General features: G+C 30.1%; 1 protein-coding gene across 1 annotated transcript; it reads right to left on the minus strand.

Annotated features, from left to right (window-relative positions):
- Positions 1-1,887: 1,887 nt before the first annotated feature.
- On the minus strand, positions 1,888-26,659 carry LOC123271045 (vascular endothelial growth factor receptor 1-like). Its single transcript, XM_044737280.1, has 8 exons — positions 26,449-26,659; positions 7,338-7,471; positions 7,236-7,274; positions 6,946-7,168; positions 6,751-6,881; positions 4,756-4,906; positions 2,378-2,520; positions 1,888-2,296 (listed from the first exon to the last, which is right to left on the minus strand). Exons 3-8 carry the CDS (start codon positions 7,266-7,268, stop codon positions 2,066-2,068), a joined length of 912 nt encoding a protein of 303 aa, XP_044593215.1. The 5' UTR covers positions 7,269-7,274; positions 7,338-7,471; positions 26,449-26,659; the 3' UTR covers positions 1,888-2,065.
- Between the last annotated feature and the right edge of the window lie 234 nt (positions 26,660-26,893).

A 26,893-nucleotide genomic window follows, 5' to 3' on the forward strand; every position in this document is an offset into this window, starting at 1 on the left:
ACTAATGAGTCAAAATAATGTTAAAATTTTTTTTTAATTTTAGTCTTGCCAATATTCATCAAAATTCTTTATTTTAATTTAAAATAATTTAATTTAAACAATTTAATAATTGATGATTTTTACTTATTTAAAAAAGTAAAGTAATAAAATAACTTTGGTATTTATTATTTGCCGGAATAAATAAACAGATTTGGCAATAGCGCGTTTGATTATACCCACACGGAGAAAAATTAATAATAGTATTTACTATACGAAAATATTAACTTCTACTATCTGAAATGGTAATAAAATTAATTAGTCACAAAGTAATAGGTGTTATCATTGACAATTGTACTAGTTACTATTAATAATGGTTACGATTACAATCGAAAATGATAATTGTAATTATTAAAAATTATAACTGCTATAATCGAAGATAGTAACTGTAACCATCTCTTTTTGTGAGTTGCACACAAATCAAGCCCTTTAAACTAAATGCATGTGCTAACGACCGTAATTCAATGATCGAACCCTACGAATTCTTCGACATCATTGAGCTGTACACTTTGTATCTCTGTCGTTATCTGCTCCAACGTAGTTACTTCGAAAAGCTGCTACCTGAATATTGGCAATGCATGAGAAGAGATTACACGAAATATGTGCATCAGTTTTCTCATGAAGTGATTGATTTGATAACAGGTTATTACACTCTTCGCAAATGCTTAAAGTGTAACGTAACTAATCTAACTTTTCCAATCAGAAGCATCTTGCGTGCTTCACAAACACTAACACCAAGTGTTATGTCTGAAATCAAAGATAGTGGGTACAAAGTAATTGTTCCTAACTTAAAAGGTTTGCACATTATTGCTAACAAGAACTATGATGTTGTGTTTATTTATGATTCTGCAGGAAAGAAAATCAATTGTTGCCAATCAATAGTTGATCATGTAAAAGTCATATTGACAAAAGTAGCGATTTGTTGCATTGAATTAGTGATATTAAAACGCAGTGGTAATAAATTATCAAGCTGCTACGACGTTTGGAACACTTCAAAGAAATCAATTATTTTAATCTTGACTGATGTCTTCATGTGGAATGGTGAGAATATGCTCACGATTTCATCAGCTACGAGGGCAACTCATCTCGTTCCAAAATTCTGTCAAACTATCAACATGTTTGAATATTTTATTCCGTGTCCCGTTTTTGATAATTTGAATATTTTTGTTAATTATTTTAATGCGGAGTTGCAAAAAAATATTAATTTTAATCAGTTGTATTTTGACGGGGTGATAGTTAAATTTCCTTGCAATAAAGCGTCAGATTCTGTGAAAAAGATGAAATTTTCTACAGCAAAATATGTTCTTTTGTCGATTACTAATGACAACGTTATAAAAGAAAAATTTTATATTGTTGAAGAAATTATGCGCTCTCGGAGTAATAAATGCAGTTATAAACTACAAGATACATCGACAAAATTTGTGATTAATATGTTTCAACCAACCTATCAACCAAGATATCAAGTGTATACAATTCTTTATGATATGGTTGTAGATAAAAATACTGGCAGTCTTAGAGTCAAATTATGTTTATTCGATCAACATCACTATCGGCACTGGTGTAATATTAGCTTACCAACTAACTACTCGGTAATTCGAAATCGAATTAACAATTTTTCGTCCAAGTCAATTGTAATTGATCATTTGCCGTATAAGTATGCTGTAGTTAAAATATTCTTCAACGATTTTTATAAATATGAAAGTGATTTACCTATTCCGAAGTTGATATTAGACATTGTGCCTCGGCCAGACATAAATATAATTGATACGATTAACATTGATACTTTATTGTCAACCTTTCAATGAGTAATTTTAATTTAAAAAACATACAATTTATTTTTAATTTCACGCTAAGAAAATTGAAACTTTTCAAAATTTGGGAAGTTACTGGTTTTACAACAATTATTTATTCATAATTGATATTCATACATCATAAGCGTCTATTTTTAAGTTAATTAAACGCTTGCAATGGTAAACAATTTAGATTTCTGCATTACCTAGTTCTCTGAGTTACCCATACGAATAACAATTTAAAAATAATTGAGACTGGCATCAATTTCATTGTGATCTGCTAAAGATTTATTATCGATGGTTATATTTATCTTATATGAATTTTGTTTTTTCAATTGTGGAGCGACATATTCACACTCATAGACTCCTTCATCTTCATTAGTTACTCCTGAGATGATTAATTCACTGGTATATGTAAAAGAATGTTTATCATTTTGTACTTCGAAGTAGTTGTAAGATACTCTGTTACTCTGAAAATATAATTATTAGTGTGATGTTCAAAAAATTAATTAAATTAAAGATGTAGCAATTGCACTGGTTAGTATATTTACCTGCTTAGGAATTTTCCAGCGTAATAAATACAAATGGCCGTGAGGGGTATCGACAGAGCATTTCAATTTTAATGTTTGGCCGGGAATTATAGGCTCTGGTGAATTGTTAATTATAACTGGGTTGTAGAGATTCGAATTTTTATCTAATTAAATGGTAATTGAGATTAATCTTATTATACGATGTGATTTTTTTATATTTAAGGAGAGGGTTTTTATGAAATATTACAAAATTTTTTCTTGGAAAATTACGGAAATTGTGAATGTAGAAAAAATAGCGGTTTTATATTTCAGTAGAGTCACTGTTACCCTTAGTTATCTTTTTCAAAGTTTTTATAAGTCATAAGTAAATTTTCATGGAATTTAATACAATTTTTTAAAAGTTTCAAAAGTAAACTAAAGGGGGAACACCACTGTTACGATAAAAAAAAAAAAGTGTTTTCGGGAATTTTTTTGACAGGGAAAATATAGGAATTTGAGAATCGGGTTTTTTTTTTTAATTTTATTAAGGGTACATTAAAGATTATTACCCTAAATTTTTATTAAAAAATATTTAATTATTATAAAATTATTAACAATCTCGTAGAGCACTAGAAAAAATTTCCCCCTTCATGGTCGGTTCTATAATTCAAAAAGTTTGGAAAATCCAAAAGTGCACGACTCATAATGCTCATTTAATTATGAAATTAAAAAAAAAAAAAAAAACTTAAGTCGTTCAAAATTAATTGCCGAAAAAACAGCTGTAGTAGGAAGGTACTGCACAAGTGCCCCTGGTGGAATAAAATGTACATAATATCTATAGATATAGATATATCACCATCCATGTTAATTTTACATGGATATATATAGATATACAGTCTTGTAGTTTTCGTTTTTTATTAATTGTAATTAAACGACACTGAATTAATTAACCATTCGCATTCAGTGACCTACAATCGTCGATTAAAATTTAACTCAAATAATTGATTTTTTAACAAGTTACAGTGTTTCCGGGGTTTCATACATGACGGACAGGCAAATTTTTTGACCTATTTTGATGTTTTTTTCCGTTTCTATTGCAGTAAATCAATTTTTAGAAAGTATGGAATTAATCTCCATTAAATTATCTCGACAATAGTATGCAAAATATCTTGATTCTGTGAACTAACAAGGTTATAATACTAAAAATAGTTGCTAAAATGAGGTGAAAAAAATTTGTCGATCGTAAAGCACTCTCTGATGCTTCGCATCATGAGTCGTGCAAAACGGATCATCTGAAAATAAAAACCCAAATTGCTTTTTAATCAGTAAGGATGTAGTTATCGTCGCACGTACGAGATTCAAAAAATTTTCATTTAAAAGATTTTTTCAGCCGGGTTAAAACAAAAAAAAAACAGTAAGAATAGTGAGAGAATTTTTAATCAGTCGCCATTATTTAAAAATTAAAATTTTCAAAATTTTGTCCGTGCGACGATAACTACATCCTTACTGATTAAAAAGCAATTTGGGTTTTTATTTTCAGATGATCCGTTTTTGAGTTATAAAACCGACCATAGAGGGGGAAATTTTTTCTAGTGCTCTACGAGATTGTTAATAACTTTGTAATAATTAAATATTTTTTAATAAAAATTTAGGGTAATAATCTTTAATGTACACTTAATAAAATAAAAAAAATCCGATCCCCAAATTCCTTTATTTTCCCTATCAAAAAAATTCCCGAAAATCACCTCTTTTTTTCGATCGTCACAGTGGTGTTCCCCTTTAAGGAATCATTCTGGTTTGTACCTTTTGAGATGATTATTATTTTCTAGTTTATTTTTTGAATGTTTACATATCGAAAAGTATTGTGTTGAAATTCTATATAATAGTAGCTATGGCCCGAACTACAATCAAATGAAAATTTTGATTTTAATTATTTGTTTAGGACTAAAAACTGCGAAAAAAGGCTCAAATTCCATTTTTTTTAATCTCAGCCACGTCACTGTTTATCAATAAAAATTAGTAAGTACTTATATATCGAAAGTAAGTAATTTTAGTTTTAATGTTTTAAATGAGCCTTTGCCATGTTATCATAGATGTGAGCTCTATATCAACGTTTTGAAAGAACACTATTCACCCCTAGTGTATTCATATGAAAAATATTAAAAAAAATAAAGTTTGATATTTTTTGCGCCGTTTGAGAGTGTATGTATTGAGCTGATCAAAGTTTATATCAATATCTATAATGGTTTCTGCATAAAAAAATAATGAATATTTGTTTTTTTCGAGCGCTGAAACCAGAAAGATTCCTTAAATAAAAATTTAGAAGCCGATTTAGGAAAATTGTATATTAAATTTATAAAAGTCATATGAAAAACATTTGAAATACAATGAATATAATTAAATGATAAAATTTTATCTACCTGTAACTATTAATACATATTGAACACTTGTACGTTCCCAATAGCCTAAGGAGTTGCGGCATGTATAGTTTCCAGAATCGGCATCCGCAACATTTTTCAGCGTAAAACCTCTTTTAGATTCACGTATGCTATTCGAAACTATTTTTCCTCTCTGAAATTATAACAAATAACTTTTTAATCATAAATATCAGTTGAATCATATATTAAAAGTGTGCACGGAAAGAAATACATTGCGGATATCACTATGTCACTATGGGTGTGAACACTATACTGTATGGCTTAGAAGATTTTGATTCGATATAAAAATCGTCAGCATAGATGATTTGGCTATGGTGGGAATAGTAAAATCGACAATAGTTATAGCCGATGCTCCAATGTCACTATAGGCGTCAGACCCATAGTGACTGGCGACATTTACGATGCTCTTGGCAGAAAAGTCTATCCGTCATTGTTATATTTCTTATGCTGATATTGGAGTAGTAACAAAGTTTGTTTAATTAATTGAATGGGTTATGCACTGATAGAAAGATTTATTAACTACACGGAAAATAATGTGCAGTATCATGTACTACAAGATTGCAGTAAATGTTTCTGTAGTTACAAATATCATATAAGTGATAACAGTTACTCAATATGCGTCAAATTTTACTAAGTCAATAAGTTGAATTTACTCCAATCTTGCGGTAAATTCTACTGCACACTCCAATAACAAATACTCCACGTAGGAGTTGAAAGTACTACAGAAGGAACCGTTCCCGCTATTTCGCCAATTCGGGGTTAGTCTCTTGTTAGTATACTCGTTTATTATAGCGTCTCATAAATAATCATCTGTAAATAAAATACTAAACGTGACAGAAGAATTTGTTTATAGTTAAAAATATTTGTTAATATTTAACAAATCATTTATTAGAGACCACTTTTTAGTCTTTAACAAATATTTATTAGTATTTAAAAAGATTTATTAATATTTAATAAATTAATATTAAACTTATTAAAAACAAACAAATTATTTTAAATACTAAGAAATATTTTTTTAATACTAAAAACTGGTCTCTAATAAATTCTAATGTAATTATTACAGATTTTATAAAAATTACATTGTAGAATGTAATATTTACATTGAAAGCTCTGAATATTAAATTAAAAAATTGAATTTAGAAAAATGTTATTTCAAACTGTAATTTTTATAGTTTTGATTAGGACGGGACCGATTTTACATTTTATACTGTTATTTTTGGAGTTTTCTCTTTTCCGTGCGTTAATGCGTGATGGCATGACCAAGGGAAATAGGGATCCATTTTTATATATATAGATAAATAAATATTTGTTAACAGTTAACAAATATTCACTAACCATTAATAAATATTTATTAACAGTTTATAAATTATTTAATAACTGTTAATAAATATTTGTTACCTGTTAACAAATATTTATAAAATTTTAATAAATAATTTATAAATTTTTAATAAATATTTATTAATTCCTATGGTATTAAAAAATCATTTATTAACAATTAATAAAGCTTATTAAATATAAATAAATCCTTCTATCAGTGTGTTCGATGGAAAATATTTAAAAATTTTGTATTAAACTAGTTTATTGTAACAATTAATTTCAAAGTAGTTTTACTAATTTATGAATTAAACTAGATTAGTAAAACTAATTATTTTTACTAATTTATGAATTTTTATGTCGGCATAGTAGTTGTACCCATGAAATGTTGACCGTAATTCGATAGAATTATTGATTGTCGCACCAAGTAATATCACGGGAAATACTAGTAGCATTTTGCGACATCTCCGATGCACTATGGGGCTGGCGGTAATGCTGTCACGTCAAGCCTCCTATGCGCCTGTCTAATAGACGCAAAGATTTTGATATCATACAGTATAGTAGATAATCCAAGCATAGGACTTATAGCAATGCAATATAACGACATAGGGATATCCGCAATGTATTTTTTTCCGTGTGGCAAATCTTTATTAATTGACTGACCTTAATGAGTTTAATACGAGAGTAACCCAGGGTTGCCCGACATGAAAAATATACATCATTACCGACTTTTTCGTACAAAGTATATACATAGCTGGCTGGAGGTGCTTCAACAAAACCAGGCCTGAAGGGTGCTACAAAAGATCACAAGATTCGTTTAATAAATTAACTTGTTGAATTAGTTAGAAAGATAGTTACACATAATGTAAACGTAGGTCCATGAAACATCATCAGATTTATTAAAGTGATCGGGCGTTAGGCCGATCCATTCGAGTCCGTTCCATCCTTCGGCAACTAATTTATCACTTTCGATGCAACCGTACCATCCAGTTTCTTGGAAAATAACACGTTCGCGTCTGAATAGAGCCAAATATTTTTCACCGTCAAATTCGTAAGTAATAATCGGTTTTTGTGAAGAACACTAAATAATTTAAAAAATTATCGACTGATTAATTGTGAAGATATTTTTCGTAAAACTTTTACTTTACCTTATATTCGTTTTCTTTTGCAGGTTCGGACATATAATACTGTACAAGTAATTTAATAGATTATTTAACAAAATTGATATTTTGATAAGAATTTTTACTCACCGAACAAGATGTATCAGATGCATAGATGAATGTTACATTTTTTTGACCGGTACACTTCAATTCTAAAGTGCTATCTTCAAATGAATCTATTATTTCATTACTCGGAATGAATGATGGTGGATTGGCCCAAGACTCTGCACACAAACAAAATTGTTTTCAAACGTTGTTAAATTTTGGAAAATGACTATTAAAAGCCTTTACATTTATTGTTATCGTTACTTTATAGTAGTATAAAATTTTATAATTCGGTTAATGACATAAAAATTTTTTTTTGCTATTAACTAGAAAAATAAAACAATTATAGTTCTAAAAATATAGTTTATAATTTAAAATTATAATTTTTTAAGCTTAACTTATACTTATGTAATAACTAGTTTTATTTTTATTTCATTGTTTTTTGCAAAAGTTTTATTTTTATTATTTTTGTTATTTTAATTGTAAAACTTACCGTAAATATTAACAAGTAAAAAAAGTACTCTAAAACTTTGAAAGTCCATATTTTTTCATTTAAAAAAAGAACGTTCAGAAATAGAAAAGATATTGCGTAGGCAACTTATTTGAGGCTGATTTTATATCGATATAGTCTGCCACCCGTAATTTAATAACTGGTCGAGGAATCTAAAAATTCCGGAAATTTTGGTGACGTCGACAAAAAAAATTAATTGATCAAGACCAATGAAATTGATTTATAAAGTCATTATCGACTTATCAGCACTCGATTTCACTAATGAGTACTCTTAATTATATTACGTTGTAGTTTTAGAACTAAAATTTTTCTTTAAATATAAAAAAATATTTATTTGATGGTATCTTTGAATTTTGTTTTAAAAAAATAAAATTTAAGAAATCTCAATGAGAAAACGCATTAAGTCTCTCATCCGGTCTCACTAAAAATTTTTCCGACATTAGGCTGTTCTGAATGCTTTAAAAAAGATTAAGGAAGTTCGAGCGTAACTAATGAGTCAAAATAATGTCTGATCAGTCCTGATCATTTTTTCCCGGGTAGATAGTAAACTCTACTATAAAATTTTCTCCGTGCATAACTGAGACGTGGATGAGTGTATGAGTTAAACATTTCTCTCTCTGTAACTATATTTCTATCCTTTTCTTTTTTCTCAGCTATTGACGCGATGTTGTCAAATCTTCATTCGAATAAATAGCTGACGATAAACGAGTTACAAACATAAAAATTAACTTTAAATATTTCAAAAATTATATCGGTAATGTATTATTATTAAATTGTTTTTATATTTTGCAATAATCCAAGTTTCTCGTGTATAGTTTTTTATCCGTTAAAGTTGGGAGTTTAATATTGAAATGAATAATTAAATTCTTGACAAAAATTTGTCCGCCATAATATCCCGTATATAAGCATATAAAATATGTGATTTTTATAATATAATATCTAAGTAACTAAACGGTGAATCTTTTTAAAATTTTGGGATTAGATAAAGGACGTATTTATTTATACGTATACTTAATTTCAAAGCTCAAAATTGGAAATTATTTTTTACATTAGATTCGCTCAAACCTCCTTAAAATCATAAGTACACAAATAAATGGGAGTTTTATTGCCTTTAGTTTTGAATAACATCACTGACAAGCTTTGGAAAAATTTTCAGATTATTAAATTCCCGCTAAGAAAATCAATGATTTTGAAAAAATCGGGAAGCTATTGGTTTTACCCCGTTTTGCAAAAATTGAAGTTTCAACAGATCTCGACATTTTGAAGCCCTAAGAAGTTTTCCTGACCATTTTTACGTGATTTCCGTACGTCTGTGTGTGTGTGTGTGTGTGTGTGTGTGTGTGTGTGTGTGTGTGTGTGTGTGTATGTGGATGTGGATGCATGTAAACCTCTCATAACTTTTGAACGGCTTGACCGTTTTCATCGCGGTTGGTGCCATTCGAAAGGGCTTGACCCAACTTAGATTTTAAATATACTTATTCAGACCGATTCAGACCAGTAGATTTTAAGAAATCTCAAAAAAACTACGAAAAAAAAATTTTTTAAATGTGGTTTTTTTGGAATAACTTTTAAACGGCTTTACCGATCGATTCCAAAAACTACACATCTGTAAACTTTAAAAAACCACGGTGATTGCCGCCAATCCGGTCAAAATCGGTTGATTCGTTCGTGAGTTATCGTTGACGAAAGAAAATCGAAAAATGTGTTTTTTCAGAATTACTCCTAAGTTCCTAGTTAGATTAAATTTAACTTGAAGATTATTTGTAAATCTTAAAAACTGCGTCGAACACCGCTAACCGCGTAAAAATCAGTTCATTTATTCAAAAGTTATTGCAGTTTAAAAATTAAAAAAATAGTGTTATATTAAACTTTTATCAGACTTTTGAGCTCGAAGAGTTCAAAAGCATAAAAAAAACTATTTCTTCGAGCTTGGAGAGCTCGAAATAACACAAAAATTATATTATTGAGCTCGAAGAGCTCAAAAACATCATAAATGCAATTTTAAGCGCTTAGGTATGAAATGAGCGGGAAGTTGCAGGGATGGCTTCAAGGTCAACCGTTTTTCTAATTTTTAACTTCCCACTAAGAAAATCTAAGATTTTTAAAAATCGGGAAGTTATTGGTTTTACCCCGTTTTGCAAAAATCGAGTTTTCATCAGATCTCGACCTTTGAAGGTCACAGGAAGCTTCCCTGACTATCTCCGCGAGGGTGTCACTATTTTTGTATGTATTTATATGTGTGTGTGTGTGTTTTTTTTCACCTTTTTCGTTGGTAAAGGGCTCGTCTTTCCTTTGCTAGAACTCTAAGAGGTAGGGTTCCGGCAATGACGCACACTGCTTCTTCTGATATAGTGCGGAAGGCATTAGCTACTCGTAGGTCACTTAGTCGATATACTGGTCCAGCTTTTCTCCATGATTCTTGGGTTTCCAGTGCATCAGACCAAATGGATATTCCGTAAGTGAGCACTGATGTGACTACTGATGACAATAGTAGCCTCCTGCTCTGCATTGTGCCTCCGATGTTAGGCATCAGCCGTGCGAGAGTAGCCCTCACTACTGACGCTTTGGCACTGACGTGTTCCACCTGCTGCTTGAAGTTGTCGGGCATCCAGCGTCACTCCCAGATAACGGATAAATGGTTGTGATGTGATTTCTTGTTCTCCGACTCTCAACTTGATAGTTTCTACCGCTTTTCTACTGGTGATGAGCACTGCCTCCGTTTTTATGCTTGGCTAGTTGCAAGTTCACCATGTTCATCCACAAATTGACTCGTCTGAATGTAATATCAAATGCCATTTCTATCTCTTCGAGGTGCTTTGCGACGATCACGACAGCTATGTCATCCGCATATGCTACAAGTTTGACTCCCGTAGGCAATGCTATTCTCAGGAGGCCACCATACATGATGTTCCATAGCAGAGGACCTAAGACTGATCCCTGTGGCACTTCTCCGGTGATTTTGTACTCTTTCGTAGCGTTCTTCGTGTCATATTTCAGGACTCTATTCGTGAAGTAGCTCGCTACCATTCTGCGAAGGTATCCTGGTACGTATTTTTCTTCTAGAACCCGCATGACGCTATTCGAAAGGGCTTGTCTAAATTTAGATTTTGAATACCATTTGGACCGATTCGGACCGATAAATTTCGAAAAATCTAAAAAAAACTAAAAATTTTTTTTTAAAGTGGTTTTTTTGGAATAACTTTCAAACGGCTTAATTGATCAACTCCAAAAACTAATCAGCTCTTAACCTTGAAAAACCATGTCGATTACCGCTGATCCGGTCAAAATCGGTTGATTCGTTCAAGAGATATCGTGCAGGAAAGAAAACCCAAAAAAGTGTTTTTTCGGAATTACTCCAAAATTTCTAGTTTAATCAATTCAAACTTAAAGATTCTTTATGAGGCTTAAAAAACTGCGTCGAATGCCACCAACCGCAAGAAAATCGGTTCATTCATTCAAAAGTTATTGCAGTTTGAAAACTCAAAAAATAGTGTTTTATCAAACTTCTATCAGACTTTTGAGCTCGAAGAGCTCAGAAGCATAGAAAAGTTATCTCTTTGAGCTTGGAAAGCTCAAAACAACATATATATTGTATTTTTGAGCTCGAAAAGCTCAAAAACGTCATAAATGCCATTTTAAGCGCCCAGGTATGGAATTAGCGGGAAATTGCAGGGATGGCCTTCAGGGTCAACCGTTTTCCTATTTTTTTTTAATACGGCTACTTAATTATTACACTTTTTTTTTTATCAATCATGACTTACAAATGTTGTCAATATATTTTTTGTAATGTCTCAACTCTGTCATAGCAATATGATATCCTTTCTAATTATCTACTTTCAAGATTATCTGAATATCACAAGTTTAAGATAATCTCGTTCCGTTGACAAATTCGGATATGCGATTTCTTACTGTAGTAGTGATATAATTTATTCATGAATAATTACTCATATAGAAACACTACTCAAGAACTACTTTAGTCATTTTTTAATTTGTAACGTAAAGATATGATTAACTTCCTGATATAGACATATATAATTAAGAACAAAACGGAGCTTATGATGCAAAACATAAAAATGCGTGGATTGGCTGGATGACTGTTATGGATATTAATATTTGAGCCATCTCTTAAAATTTGTATCTTGGATTATTCTAAGCGATTTAACTGAACATCTAAAGCTTTTCCAAAAGAGAATTAGAATTCTGAATAAATGAAACTAACAGAACAACAACTACATGACAAAGACATTATCCAATATACTTTGCATGCAATTGACCTACCCAAACAAGTTAATCATAATACATAGAGGTTTAGTTTTTACGTGACAATGTTTTAGTAACATTTAATTGTTCCAGTTCTCATTTACTGAAAACAATTGTATATTTTATTATTATTATTATTATTATTATTATTATTATTATTATTATTATTATTTACTCTGCTTTTTATAGATCACAGATCTTACTACGAGTTCGGCGATTAGTTTGGCTTGTACGGATTTTTCGCGTTAGGTATCCGACTTTTGGCGGCTGTAGACCGACTTGTGCATTACAGTACTGTATTTACCCTGTGCCTAATCTAAAAATTTTGGCACGGGGGGAAACCACAGAGAGAAAACACATGTCAGTATAGTCGGCTACTGGAGTGACCTCCTGCGGCTATTGAAAGAATTATTCCAACAATCGCTGGGGCTCGAACCTTCGTCTGTCGACTCGATGTACAAGCAGGCTAAGTTTGAGCACTTAGACTGCTCGGCCAACTTCGCCGATATTAGCTAATTTACGTCAATCTAAAAAACGATAAAAACTTTGTATTCAAATAGATACTCTACACGAAAAAAAAATATTGTTAAAATGACTATCCAAAGTATCCTCAAATGACGTTTCCTTAAAATAACGATCCGCATTTTTGATTTAAGGATTCATTTGTTTGACTTAAACTTATACAGGGAATAACTCTTGTAAGTATATGTAGTTTTGTCAAAACAGGCAACTGTTTTGTTACCGTGAGGATCTGTATAGTTGAATTAACTAAATGCAACGCTAAAATAATGATATGGATCGTCATTTTGATGATCCACTGTATAGTTGAATTGGCTATGCAACGTATATTTCTAAAAAAAAAATGACTATACGGCGTATAGTCAGAATAGCGATACGTATCCTTATTCTAACGATATTTTTTTCCGTGTATAAATAAAAATTATGCTAAGATTTACATTATAGTATTGCTAAGCATAAACAAAAAATTATTTTTTGACACATCAACCGCGAAAGTTGGATTTTCGAGCAACACACAGAGGGCGCAAAGAATACTGTTTCTGGCAATCTATAGTTTAGTTAATTTACCTCGCACTAGTATCGAAAAGTAACTTTTCTCTCTCTATACGTCTCTACATTTCTGCACAACTACGCTAAAATACGTTATAGATAAGCCGAATTATCTTTTAATTTGACAAACGTCCGCTGGATGGAGTAAAAATCGCAAAAAGAATCTTAGCGACAGTTGAATCTTGTAAACAATTTCAACATATACGTGCGTTTAATCCATCGCTATTTAATCTCATGTGACATAATTCTTGTGATTTTAAATAAAATTAACAATAATTGAACATTCTTGACTGTTCTCTCAAATCCAACTTCCGCAACTGATTTGACAAAAAATTATGTTCGATACTTTATGCTCAAAGACAGGGACCCTGACAAACTTGAAGTGAAGGCACACGTTTAAAGCTATGGATACATTCTCATCAAGACCTCGTACTGTATCCGGACTCGCTACGCTCGTCTGGATAAATAACTCGGTCTTGATAATAATGCACACATAGCCTCAAACTTGTGACGTCACTTCAAGCCGTCAAAATTCCTACCTTTGCGCATGTGTATCGAAAATTACTATTATTTCTGTTTAAGTTATTTTTTTAAATGTTTTTAAATTATCTTATAAATCCGTATTGTCGTTAATAAAAACATGCTTTTTAAAACCAAAAAAACCCAATCTGATATTAGCTATTTTAAGAATATCACATGATTAGAAACCACTTAGTTTGCCATAATAGGACATCTTCACTGCCAAAAATGTATCTCCAGGTAACATATTAATTTTATTTGCAAACAACGGCAGATGTCATCGTTTCAATAAATAATAGTTTAAAAAACTAAAAACGCACTTTAAAAAAAGAATGAAGTGATTAATAAAAATTCTTTTTTTTATAAAAAAAACCTGCGGTACTTTTTAAGATATTTTCAAAATGATTTTTAGCAATATCTACCCATAAAGTAGTTAAAATTGATATCAAAGACTCTAGGTTTTTTGATAAAATAAAAAAAATTTGGAAAATCCAATAGTGCACGCCACATAATCAAATTTTCCACAATAAGATTGATTGAAACGAAATACAAAAAATAAAATAATAAAAATACAGAAAACTCTGCAATGGTTAAGTGACGCCATAATTTTACGGTAAAGAAGAAAAAATACTATAATAAAACGTATACATAGATATACAAATACAGAAACGTATCTTAGTTTATAATAAATAATAATTAAGCGACAGGGAATTGAACGCTCATACTAATTGAGAAAGTCCTTAGTGTGTTACTTTAGATGGTAAAAAAAAATTATTCCGGTACGATTATTTTTTCGAGCAATTTCCTTGCCACATACACTGATCCATAAACACAGACACACGGACGTCCAGGAAAGATTATTTTTGATGTTATTTTTTACTATGTTAAACAAAATAATTGTGATTGAAATGTATTTTATATGCCTGACACATTATTTGACTTGATATAAGTGCACTCATATTATCCTGTAAGTGTGATATAAGTAAAAAAAAATAAGTTTCAGTTTCGGAAAAACTCCTTTTTTTAACATGTCGAAAGTAGAGCACTACCTCAAAATTCCGGTTATGAGGCGTGCGATTAACTTTTATTATTAATAATATTATTATTTCAAATATATTGAAAATTATTTATTACTTTTTAATTCGGTTTTCTTTTGAAGCATGATTTTTAGTTTTTTAAAAATTATTATTAATTTTTTCCACCAACCCTATAATTTTCACTATCTGTGCACGGTCTATATACAAGATATCAAAAAATTAACTTCCTTAATCAATTTCTTACGTGCGCATTTTTTTAAAACACATTTTTCTACAAGAAAATTCCAAATTGCGCTTTGTGTAATAAATGCATAAGTTTAATACATCAAATACAAATTGATAAACACTTTTTTTCCCTGTAAATTTGTAAAAATAAAAAAAAATAAATATTTTCTTATCGATCATAACAATGCTAAATCAAACATTCTTAACGAAAACTATTTGTACTTCGGAGCATAAACATTAGTCATGTTAGGTCACAGAACGAGAGTCCTTAATGTCCTTACTGAAGTTGTTTTCGTAAACCATACCACTGCGCAAATACCTAAGGTAAGGGACCTGTGGTAATTGATCGTCAAAACAAAGTGCTACTTACCTGCGATAAGGAGGAAGGTAGACTTTGTGGTTAGATTATTTCGGAATAACTTAACTAATTATTGCAAGATTGCAAGATAAAATTGCAAGATTTTAATTAAATTATAAATTAAATAGGAAGATATATATATATATATATATATATATATATATATATATATATATATATATATATATATAATGTACGTAAAAATAGATTTGAATCACTATAAACCGCAAAATTGCTAAGAAATATCATAAATTAAAAGATTAATAGGTCAATTTGAAGGAAATGGTTTTAGCTTTGATATTTTGAAAAATTGACCTTTTTCTTGTCAGTCAAAAGATATTTATTTATTTATTATTTGATTTTAATGCAAATACACTATAGCTAAATAGCAAAATTATACAAGAAAATAGTTTAATAAAGTTCACGTACATAAATAATGAAAATAAAAGAGGTTAAATGTTAAATATTAAAAAATGTTCTTCGAATTTAGAATGTAAACATGACAAATCCATAGAAATTATAAAATTAAGTATACGATTTAGAATCATCGATGCAATACATAAAGTAATTTAGGATGATAATTTAAGATGATAAGCTCATGCACGGAAAAAAGTAAACTGTAATATTCACTCGTATTCCGGTTAATTTTTATAGTTTCAAATAGTAAAGCGAACATCGGGGTGGCAAAAATATAAATATTATAGAACTTAATGTAGAAAGTATAAAAGCCACAATTTATAATTTAATATCCAAAATAAGTGATTAGTAGCTGTCAGTATAGTAAATAACGACTCTTTTATCTTAAAAAATTACAGTTTCAAACAGTAAAAATTGCCATTTCAATATTTAGCCCATATTATGAGGAGGAGGGGAACTCAGATGAAAGAGAAGGGGGTCTCATTCTGAGAGAATTTAACATTTGAAACAGTAAAAATTATACTTTTAAAATATACATTTTACCAGTCCAAGCAAGTCAATAATTACAGTTTGATTTTTAGCGTTGCGTTTAAAATTTACCGTTTTACTTTGTAAATATTGACGTTGCTTGTATTAGAAATTTACTAACTTTATTTTATACTTTTTACATTTCATAAGATCATTTTTCAGGTACGAAATGATAAATATCAAAGTCTGAATTCTTAATTATTATATAACATTTTAGACATTTACATAGCGAATATTACTGTTTGAAATAATATTTTCTTCCATGTAAAGAGTAAATTGTAACGTTTAAATGGTAAATATTATTAAGTGAATAGTAAAATCACGATTTTACTGTTTGAAATGGTAATTTTTAGCAGTTGATCATTACTTATTATAAATCGACTGTTATTTATTACAGTCTACTTTTTTCCGTGTGTATAAGCAAAGCTTAGTAAATAAATATCAATAATTTAAAAAAGTTTGGAAAATCCAAATGTGCATGTCTTAAGTGCTGATGTTTTACATAAAATTAAATACTTGTTAATTTATTTTCAATTTCCCGCGTAAAGTAATTATTGATGATGCGAATAAAACACCCTTAAGCGTTCCGTTATATTAACTTAACTACTCACAAGTTACTAGGCATACATATGTTGTCTCGGTCGTAAAATCACTGTGAGAACTCTGTTTACTAAAAAAATAAACATATGGCCGACCAAAATGGGAAAATTCGGCGTAAATGCCAATCAAAATGTCTTAATTACAACTAAACGAAGAAATATCAAGTTTTGATATCGAATAGGGTTCTTCATTAAAGTTTAATGACAGGGCTGAAAAAAAATAAGTCCTAAAATTGTATATATTTTTAGTTATCTTGACCACACCACCATATTTTGACAGTTATTTCCACTTCAAGTTTTAAAAAACGGGTTTTTACATTAAAATTGATAATTAATTTACCAAGCAGTGTTTTTAATTAGTTCAGTAATCATTCTTCTTACTACCAGTGTATTTTTTTTAAACATTTGTAGTAGAGCTATGCCTTTGCGCAATCGCGCTTAAGGTATGTAATTAAGATTCATTGTCTTATTCACGCTTCACGAAGAATTCAAGAGCACTAATTTTGAATGTGTTTAGGCTATAATATACACTACCGACATAAAGTTTCCGGACAAGATGAAAATTTATTAAAAAGATTATTAAAAGTAAAATAAATCAAGAAGGAAGTCAATGACACGATCGTACACACTTTGTAAAATAAAATAGCATTTTCTTTATGGATCAAGTTAATTTGTTTATGTATCATATTTAAATTAAAAAGTAAACAAGAAGGTTGTCCGAAAACTTTCCTTCGGTTCTGTATATAGACAAATAAAGACACCAAATTTTGTAAATTTTAAATATTAGGCATTTCTATACTAATTAATTGACTAAATTTATTTTAATTTAATACAATAAGCTTCATCAAAATGAAAATTTTCAAAATTCAACAAATAATTGATTCTATTTTGATTTCCAAGAAACGGTCGTTGTATGTGCATTTTGTGCCAATTTCTATTACTTGCAACTATTTATAGTATTCCGCTGAAGAATAATTCGTTCCGGGTATTGACATAAATTGTTCTTAAAAAAAAAACTCGGAAATTTGGAAAATTCTCTTTTTTGTTCCGAACCTTAGAAAAATATTAGTATTTATAGGGACGCGTAATGTGTTTGTAGTTGAGCTGGTCATGACCGATTGAACCTTCAATTTAAATAATGTTTTGGTGGGTCAACAAACCGACAAGATTGATTAATGTGAACATTCATTTGAATTTATAGCACGGCTCGGTATTTTTTAGTAGGTTTACATGGAGTGAATTAATTTTTTGAGTAAATAAAATTATTATAACTAAAAACCCAAAACTTGACTTAAACGTGTCGAGAGTAATGTACAACCTCAATAGTTTGGCGGTATGAGGTGTGCAATTTTCAAAATTTATTTTGGTCCAATTATTAGGATGGTACGATAGTCATAATTTTTAGAAATTTTATTAGAACGAAAGATTGATAAATAGTTATAAAAACTATATCTTAATAAATATTGTTCTGTTATCATTTTAAACGAAAAATTATTAGGTGATCGAGAGGTTGTTACGGACGATGTCTCAGATAGCTTAACTGAAAGAGCCCTTGGTGCATAACCATAAGATCCGGGTTCGATTCCTGGTCCAGGCTGTCCGAATTACTTTTTCTGTTTTCTGAGTTAAAGTTAATCAAGATAACTATTGAGCCGATGTTTAACTAAAAATAGTGTAAGTTACTATCTATTATAATTCACTGCAGTAAATAATTTCAGATATCAGAACTTCAATTAAATAGTGGTGATGCTATTTAACTAAATATTCCTACTTCCGAAAACCATATTTTTTCACTCAGTGTAGTAAAAGTCAATTCTTTAGGTGCCATGTAAACCAAATTTTGAAATAACTTTGGAAAAACGAGCATAAGTAGTTTTTGGATCACCAATCATTTCTGATCAGTGGTGTTAACGACTGAGTGTCCGAAATGACTTTGTAAAGTTTTTTTCTTCGTGTTTACATCAACTTATAAATGAGATGGACCGTAATTCGGACGACATTCCGTCTTTGTGCTTTACAGTAAACAGTTTATTGTTCCACTGTGAACCTGACCCATTATAAACACACTCCAAATACTGTACTCAGATTTCTACAATGGACTTCGGAGCTTTAGAAAGAGTGCGACTCGCAGATCTTATCCTGCGCAATGAAGAGAAAATCCACTCTTTGAATTCACAAAACGACAAAGATATGAGACACGAACATCGCATGGAGTTGGATCGGCTGAAGTTACAAACAAGGAGTCTTGTACGTCAGTTGCAGCTAGCATGCCGAAATGTGAGGTTTCCAGAATCCAAAGTGCAGATGGCACTCATGTCATCTAAGTGGTGATTTCTGTGCGTGCACTGATAGAAGGATTTATTTGTATTAAAAAAATATTTGTTAATAGTTAACAAATCATTTATTAGAGACCATTTTTTAGTATCAAACAAATATTTCTTAGTATTTAAAATGATTTGTTTGTATTTAATAAATCTGATATTCATTTATTAAATATTAATAAATCTTTTTAAATACTAAGAAATATTTGTTAAGGACCAAAAAGTGGTCTCTAATAAATGATTTGTTAAATATTAACAAATATTTTTAACTATAAACAAATTCTTTTATCAGTATGATTTCCGGTGTTGTGAAGTGATTCGGAATAATTTAGAAGATAAGGTTTCAGATCATCATCTTTATTCATTGTATTTTTTACAGGCGGTTTTATTTTGTTATTTTTAAGGTAAAGTTAATGTTTTCTTTTTTTTTTAATACCATGTAAAGAAGTAAATTTTTTCAGTACAAAATCATGTCAGAAAATTGTTTTAAACAAGCAGAAAGAAATTGTATAAAATTTTAAAAATATTGTTTCTCAATTAAGTTATAGCTCCGAAAATTGTAAGCTTAAAAAACAAGAAATAATTTTTTTTATTTGTTAATTAATTCTTTATATGTATAATTTTTTTAACCAACCATGTACGTCAAGTGGGGTTAATTTTAAAATGTAAAATTATAAAATTGAAGATATTGAAAATTTAATCTTGAATTCTAACATGACGATTGTAATTTTTCCTACAATTTTTTTTTCTATGTATACGTATGACTTTAATTATAGAAATGTTGTATAAGGTATTATTACAAAAGCGGCAGGATGACCGAGCGGGCTAAGTCATTATATCGTTAGTTCGTTCGTACATCATGCCGTGAGGTGAGGGTTCGAGCCCCGACGGTTATTCGAATAGTTCCAAACCAACCGTCGGGGGTCGCTCCGGTAGCCGACTTGTACTGGCATGGGTTTTCTTTGTGGTTTCCCCATCGCCACTATTCCAACAGCCATTCGAAATAGGTGAGGAATAGGGTAAATACAGTACAGGAAGCACAAGTCGGTCCACAACCGCAAGAGATACGCAGAGATTATGAAAAGTTGAAATAGCAGGTTGCGATATCTATGTGCAAAATTTGAAAGGCAGAAACTTTGAACGCAGTGAAATTTGAACGCAGTGAAAATTTGAAAGAAAAAATTCAAACGCAGTGAAATAGAGAAAGGCAGTACAATTGTGATGAAAAAAATTGTAAAAGGCAGTTCTTACTGCTGTACAATGTAACAAATCTATCTATAAGGTATTAATACAATTATCTTCAAAAATGAATAACTAAAGCCCTCTAAATTTGTTAACTTTCTAAAGATGATAGAATACATTTGTTAAGATTGTACTTTGCTAAAAAAAAAAAAGTACTTTTAAAGAGCTTCTATTATAACTTTTAATTTTAAGCAATTTGTAAAGCGTTTCAAACTAATAAGCTATAAAAGTATTGTTTGACAAGTTTATTCCGCCTAATGTTCGACTTTTCAGAAATACATTTAATATAAGAAAATAATATTCTTTTATTTGCTGTCTATTTTCTATTCCAACTTTTATTAACTGTTTGTTTTTCTATCGAAACTTAGTGCTGATGATTAATATTCCAAAAATATTTTTCATGTTTTTTTATAGGACACCTTAATCATTGTTTTTACTAATATAATTTAATTCATTAATTTTAATAGCAATTCATTCGATAATTATTATATCAACTTAAAACCATCAGGTCGAATATATGTATTATTGACAGCGCAAAAAATTCAAAGAGCCGATTATTGATATACCATTGACCCTATTATTGACAGGTCTTTTATTAAAGTTAAATTAATAATAACAATAATCATTTTTACTAACTAATGAAAAACTATCAATAATTTTTATTATTTTAAAATTCGTGTAAGATCTAGCTTTTCTATATTTTTTACCAGGTTTTTAACTTCCTGCTAAGAAAATCTCAGATTTTCAAAAATCGGGAAGTTATTGGTTTTACCCCGTTTTACAAAAGTCGAGTTTTCATCAGATCTCGACGTTTGAGGGTCACAGGAAGCTTCGCTGACTATCCCCGTGAGGGTGTCACTATGTCTGTATGCATGTGTGTATATATATGTGTGTGTGTGTGTGTGTGTGTGTGTGTGTGTGTGTGTGTGTTTTTTTCAGAGGGGGGAATCCTTTTTGCGGATTCCAGGCATAGCTGTTTCGCCTGGATATGTGAAGACTCGACGCAGCGTCATACTAAAACTCGACGCTGACGCCCCTACTCACTAAACCCTGAGCCCCTTTTCTTCTTTCCTCTAATCCCTCATGGGAACCGCCGTCAGGCATTACTTCGTGAGGGGAGGAACTAGCTACTGCTCTTCCTTCTAGTGGCTAAGGTGTTAACTACCTTCCTTCTATCTTCTGATATTTGCTCTTCGTCTTTCGGTGGAACGCAAGTCTTTGAGGACTTCTGTTGCAAACGTGTTGGTAGCGTTCCAGGCAGCTTCTGATGACAACATTGCTTCCACTAGTGAATCTGTCTTCGAGCTCAAAAACGTCGTAAATGCGATTGTAAGCGCCCAGGTATAGAACTAGTGAGAAGTTGTAGGGATGGTCTTCAGGGTCAACCGTTTTCCTAATTTTTTTTTAGAAATTTTTTCTAGTCTTAAATACTTTAATTCTTATAAAATCACGACAGTATGTAAATATTAATACGTTGATATGTATGTTGAGAGGATAAGGTTACTTTATATTATGGCCTATGTTGTTAGTTGACGCAAGTTATTTTTTGTGTCCCCATCATTGACATCCCCTATTTTAAAATTAATTTTTACTCGATAAAGTATAAGTAAATGATTATTATATGGCTATTTAGACCATAAATAATTTAAAATAATTTTAAACAATGTAATTACATAAAAAAAAAACATTGAGAAATCTGGATTTGAAAATAAGGTCTTTCTTAACAATATTGTTAAGAAATTACAAACGTATAAGCAGTATTGGCTTACTTTAAAAAATGAAATTTTTTTGCGGTAAATAGTTTATACCATGGAATTAAATTTTACTATTTTTTAATTTTAAAAATATGTAAAATTGTCATGAAATATCAACAATTTTGATTATTAACAGATTTTAATAATGAAATAATAAAATTAAATAGGGTGACAATAGTGGGGGCCCCGTCAATATTAGGGGTTTTTACCTTAATAAGCCTTAAAAATATTGAGTTTTATTCTGCCTAATGTCCGGCTTTTCAGAAATACATTAAATGTAAGAAAACAATACTCTTTCATTTACTGTCTATTTATTTCTATTGCAACTTTCAGTAAAGGTAAAAGCCTCAATAGATGCTCATATACCAGTATATGATCATCTATTGGGGCTTTTAACTTACTGTCTATTTTTCTATTGTAACTTATGTTAGTGCTAATGATTAACACTCCAAAAGGATGCATATCCATGTTGTTTCACGTATTTAGATTCGTATAATTAAAATATTCGTTCAGCTCCACTAACATTAACAGTTTTAGGCTGTAATATCCCAATTTCCTGTTATTTATCACTAAAAAAAATCAAAATTATTTTTGGACATGTTTTGGTTTTAAAGCAGTATAAAAAATGACGTACGAAGGCTTATATTTTAGAAAAGTATCTTTACGTAATGATAGATTCAAATAAGTCACATTTTAGGAGAGATAAGTACCCTTGCATCTAAGAATTAAAGAGTTAAATTTTGAACAAGCAATTTTTTGACTTATAAAAAGTCAAATTTCTACTTGGAAAAGGCTCCTGGTCGACACCAGTACATTTTATATAGGAAAATGCTTTATCCAAACAGGAAACATCTTACTCTCGAAATTTAGTAGACTTAGCGAAGAATCTCAAAACTATTATGTGACTCCATCAAAATTTAATGATCAAGGCCACAAAAGAAGGTTAAAACCTCTATTATATAATCTGTTTTGTAACGCGGTCAATGTCTGATACAACTTTTAAATTGATTATGTCGTTCTATAAGAAACGAATAAAATTAGTGAACATATTGCTCATCATAGCAATATCATTGAAGATTTTATGACGGAAAAAATTCAGATTATATAGCTTTTAGAATTCTGAAGAGGATTAAGAAATTTTGAAAAAGTTGAAAAAAATTTTGTCAAATTTATTTCAGTGACCTCGTTAATCATCACGCTATTTTTTTTACAGGAAATTTAATTACTACATAATATAGTAGTGATTAATTAATTCATAAATTATACAGTAAAAATTCGAATAACCGGACTCGGTTTTGATTACATTATCTAGATAATGTTCACTTTGATAAGTTTTTTCAATCCTACTCAATGAGTTAATCTAAAAATGTCACTTAAAGATAATAAACATAATTTAGATAAGCAAAATTCAAAGTGTCGTACTATAATAATTGAGTCATTATAACGACTACTATAGTAGCTGACATGTGTTGGAATACTTATCGAACAAGCCGGTGTTATTAGTAAAATAAAAATATATGAAAATTTGAAGTCAGTCAATAATAATTTTCATTACGGAATATAAAAAAAAAAAAAATAGGAAAACGGTTAACCCTGAAGTCCATCTCTACAACTTCCCGCTAATTCCATACATAGGCGCTTAAAATTGCACTTATGAAGTTTTTGAACTCTTCGAGCTCATAAGAACAATTTGTGTGTTATTTTGTGCTCTCCGAGTTCAATCTATGGATAGCTCTCAATCTATGGGATAGCTCTTCTATGCTTTCAAGCTATTCGAGCTCAAAAGTCTGATATAAGTTACCTAAAACACTATTTTTTGAATTTTCAAACCGCAATAACTTTTGAATGAATCAACCGATTTTCACGCGGTTGACGGCATTTGACGCAGTTCTTAGCCTCATAAAGAATTTTTGAATTTGAATTGATGAAACTAGAAATTCCGGAGTAATTTCGAAAAAACGCTTTTTTCGTTTTTCTTTTGTTCACGATATCTCTCAAACGAATCAACCAATTTTGACCAGCTTGGCAGCGATCGACGTGGTTTTTTGATGTCCAAAACTGATTGGTTTTTGGGATTGATCGGTAAATCCGTTTAAAAGTTATTCCAGAAAAACCACATTTGAAAAAAATTTTTTTATAAAAATAACGACTGTGCTTCCTTTAAATTCTTGGTTGATAAAATTATTAATAATAGTACCCTTAAATCTATATGTAGTCAACTTAAATGAAAAGATCGGAAGGTATATTACTATTGAATTAATAACAATCGTCAATTACAGAAAGATATTAAAAAATATTTATTCTTTTTTTTACAATCAATATCAATAATCTTATGAAAAAACGTCGAATAAATTAAAGAAATAAAGATAATTTGAATAGAATAAAAATTACTAAGTCTCACATTTTTGTGATATCCCCTGTAGATGGATAACTAGGGATAAGGTTCTTATTTCTAGAAATGATGACTAGTCGAATCTAAAATGATTGTAAGTTTATTTAGAACAATGTCTTACAAGAAAAATGGCACGTCTTTGTCAAATGCTCGTATAGAACTAATTTTCACACACAGGTCAACTGACCCTCAGCACTCATCCCCTTTTCCCACTCCTCGTACTTACTCTGACATCTCTCAAAAATCATACCTACGTACCTTAGTACATACTCTCGTTCTCATTCTTTCTCTCTTGCACTCATACACTCCAGACATCGTATCTTACAACTAGACGTAAATACCACCTGATGGCCTACGCTTTTGGCATATACTCTTTATTTTTGATATTACATTTTTTTAATGAACAGTTTCATGTTATTTGCTTACAAAAGTGACTATTGATTTTTCTCCTATACATTTTTTGTTTATTAAGTTAAATTATTAATCCAATTTAAATAATTAAAATGATAAAAAAGTGACTTAGACGAGACGACGGGATTCCTTTAACACATATTGATTTATACTATGAATGAATAATTTGATTTTACTTGTATCATTTATTGTGTTTTACAAGGACCTAGAAGGTCATGCTCTCTTTCTGCGTGTGACTATCTTTTATGTTCCTTTCTATTAATATTTCCTTGTATGATCTCAATCTTTTCCAAAACGTCCCAATATTTGTATCTATAATCACACGTAGTAGATCGCTTTTGCGGCTGTGGTCGAGTTGAATTTTTACTGTTCCCGCATTTTCCTGTGCCCCAACCAAGCACAGTGATCAGGAAAACCACAGAAAACCTAGTCAAGGCACAGCTGGCTACCGGTCGAAAAAAAGGTTCGAACCCCCGCCTGTCGATTGTCTGCCACCGAGCCAACTATTGATTTATACTACTTACACGCAACGGCGTGTGATCTTTGTATTGTTTATTGCAAAAATACAGAAGAATGTTTTTATAAAATTGAGACAGATAAATTTAAAGTGTCATTTAGTGATGTTAAATTAGTCAAACACGCTACTCGTCAATCGATAATACATGTGTGAAAAATAAACTACTCACGCAACATACAAGTTAATATAGATAAAAGTGACCGAAAGAAAAGTCTTGTTTTAAGGTGATTCTAGTTTGCTCAGATATGATATACACGGAATTATTTTATCAGAGTTATTTAGATCTTACGATATTTTTTTATCTGCGAATCATATCTACGATCTTTTTTTTCTTCAAATTGTTCTTATTTATTTTTATTTGATTTTATATGCATTATATGGGACTGAAGCTATTTACTTTTAAATATAGTTTGACTTCACTCAAACCGGGTTCAATTCGTTCGAAAAACACAATTCTAGCAGCTTCCGCTGTTTTGAAACAACAAAATTGGTTTATCAATTAATTGTATTTTATCAAAAAATTTCGGAAGAAGTGTTGTCTGTATGTAATTTCGAATGTTTTTATTTAATAAATTATCTCATTTGTTAAATTGAGATAATGATTCTACATTAATCCACTATATGACTTACAGATGGAAAATTTACTTGGTCAATTAATTATAATTAATTAAAGAAAATAATGATAATCATAGTCTAACATTCTTTATAATATTTGATTGTAAATAAATCATTATAAAGGCATTTTTAATTAAATATTTTCAAAAAAATATTATCTTACCAATAAATGAATTTTGATCGACTTGCAGCACGTGTTATTTTCAGTACAAAAAAAAAACAAAAAAAAATATCTGCGTTTTTTAATTAAAAGGAAGCTTTTTAGAAGGCATCGGAAATAATATAATTTTTTAAGACTTTGTCTAATTAACAGCTACCCGACTAGAAGTTTAAAAGTAAAAATAATTGTAGATAGTTATTAATTATCTTGAAAATAACTTACAGCGTGGATGTGATAAGCCGGGCTTTTCGGTGTTGAAGAGTCGTAAATTTGTATCATATTGCACTGGATTACACTCACGAACAAAAAACACAGAATAATCTCTTTCATCACCCCCTTCATTATTGTGAATATTGAAAAACGTTTAAATGAGTCTTGTCATTATAAAAAAAAATGGTCATGCCAGTTACGCCTGTTCAGTTAAGTTGTTTGCTCGTAACTGACGCGGTACAAGAATGATATGAAGTTTCCACTTCACCACATCAGTCGTTGAGGATACGTGTTAATTTACAAGAGGATGTCCTTGATGCACGTCACCAAGCTAATCATGTATAAGTGCGTTATGGAATACAAAATCGCATACACATGTACGGTTGCCATAGAGAAAAACAAGTCAACTTTGAAATTCAACTATTGATTGGAAAAATCTAGTCTTCTTCGGTTCTAG

The sequence above is a fragment of the Cotesia glomerata genome, linkage group LG8 (genome assembly GCF_020080835.1).
Source record: "Cotesia glomerata isolate CgM1 linkage group LG8, MPM_Cglom_v2.3, whole genome shotgun sequence".
NCBI classification, from domain to species: Eukaryota; Metazoa; Arthropoda; class Insecta; order Hymenoptera; family Braconidae; genus Cotesia; species Cotesia glomerata.

What these genes read in the sequence shown, in the direction of transcription:
- LOC123271045 (XM_044737280.1), bottom strand. Translation starts at nt 7,268, where the DNA reads ATGTCCGAACCTGCAAAAGAAAACGAATATAAG. An exon ending in CTCGTATTAAACTCATTAAG is followed by an intron (nt 4,907 to 6,750) that starts GTCAGTCAATTA and finishes TTATAATTTCAG; the next exon opens with AGAGGAAAAATAGTTTCGAA. An exon ending in ATATGTATTAATAGTTACAG is followed by an intron (nt 2,521 to 4,755) that starts GTAGATAAAATT and finishes CCATTTAATTAG; the next exon opens with ATAAAAATTCGAATCTCTAC.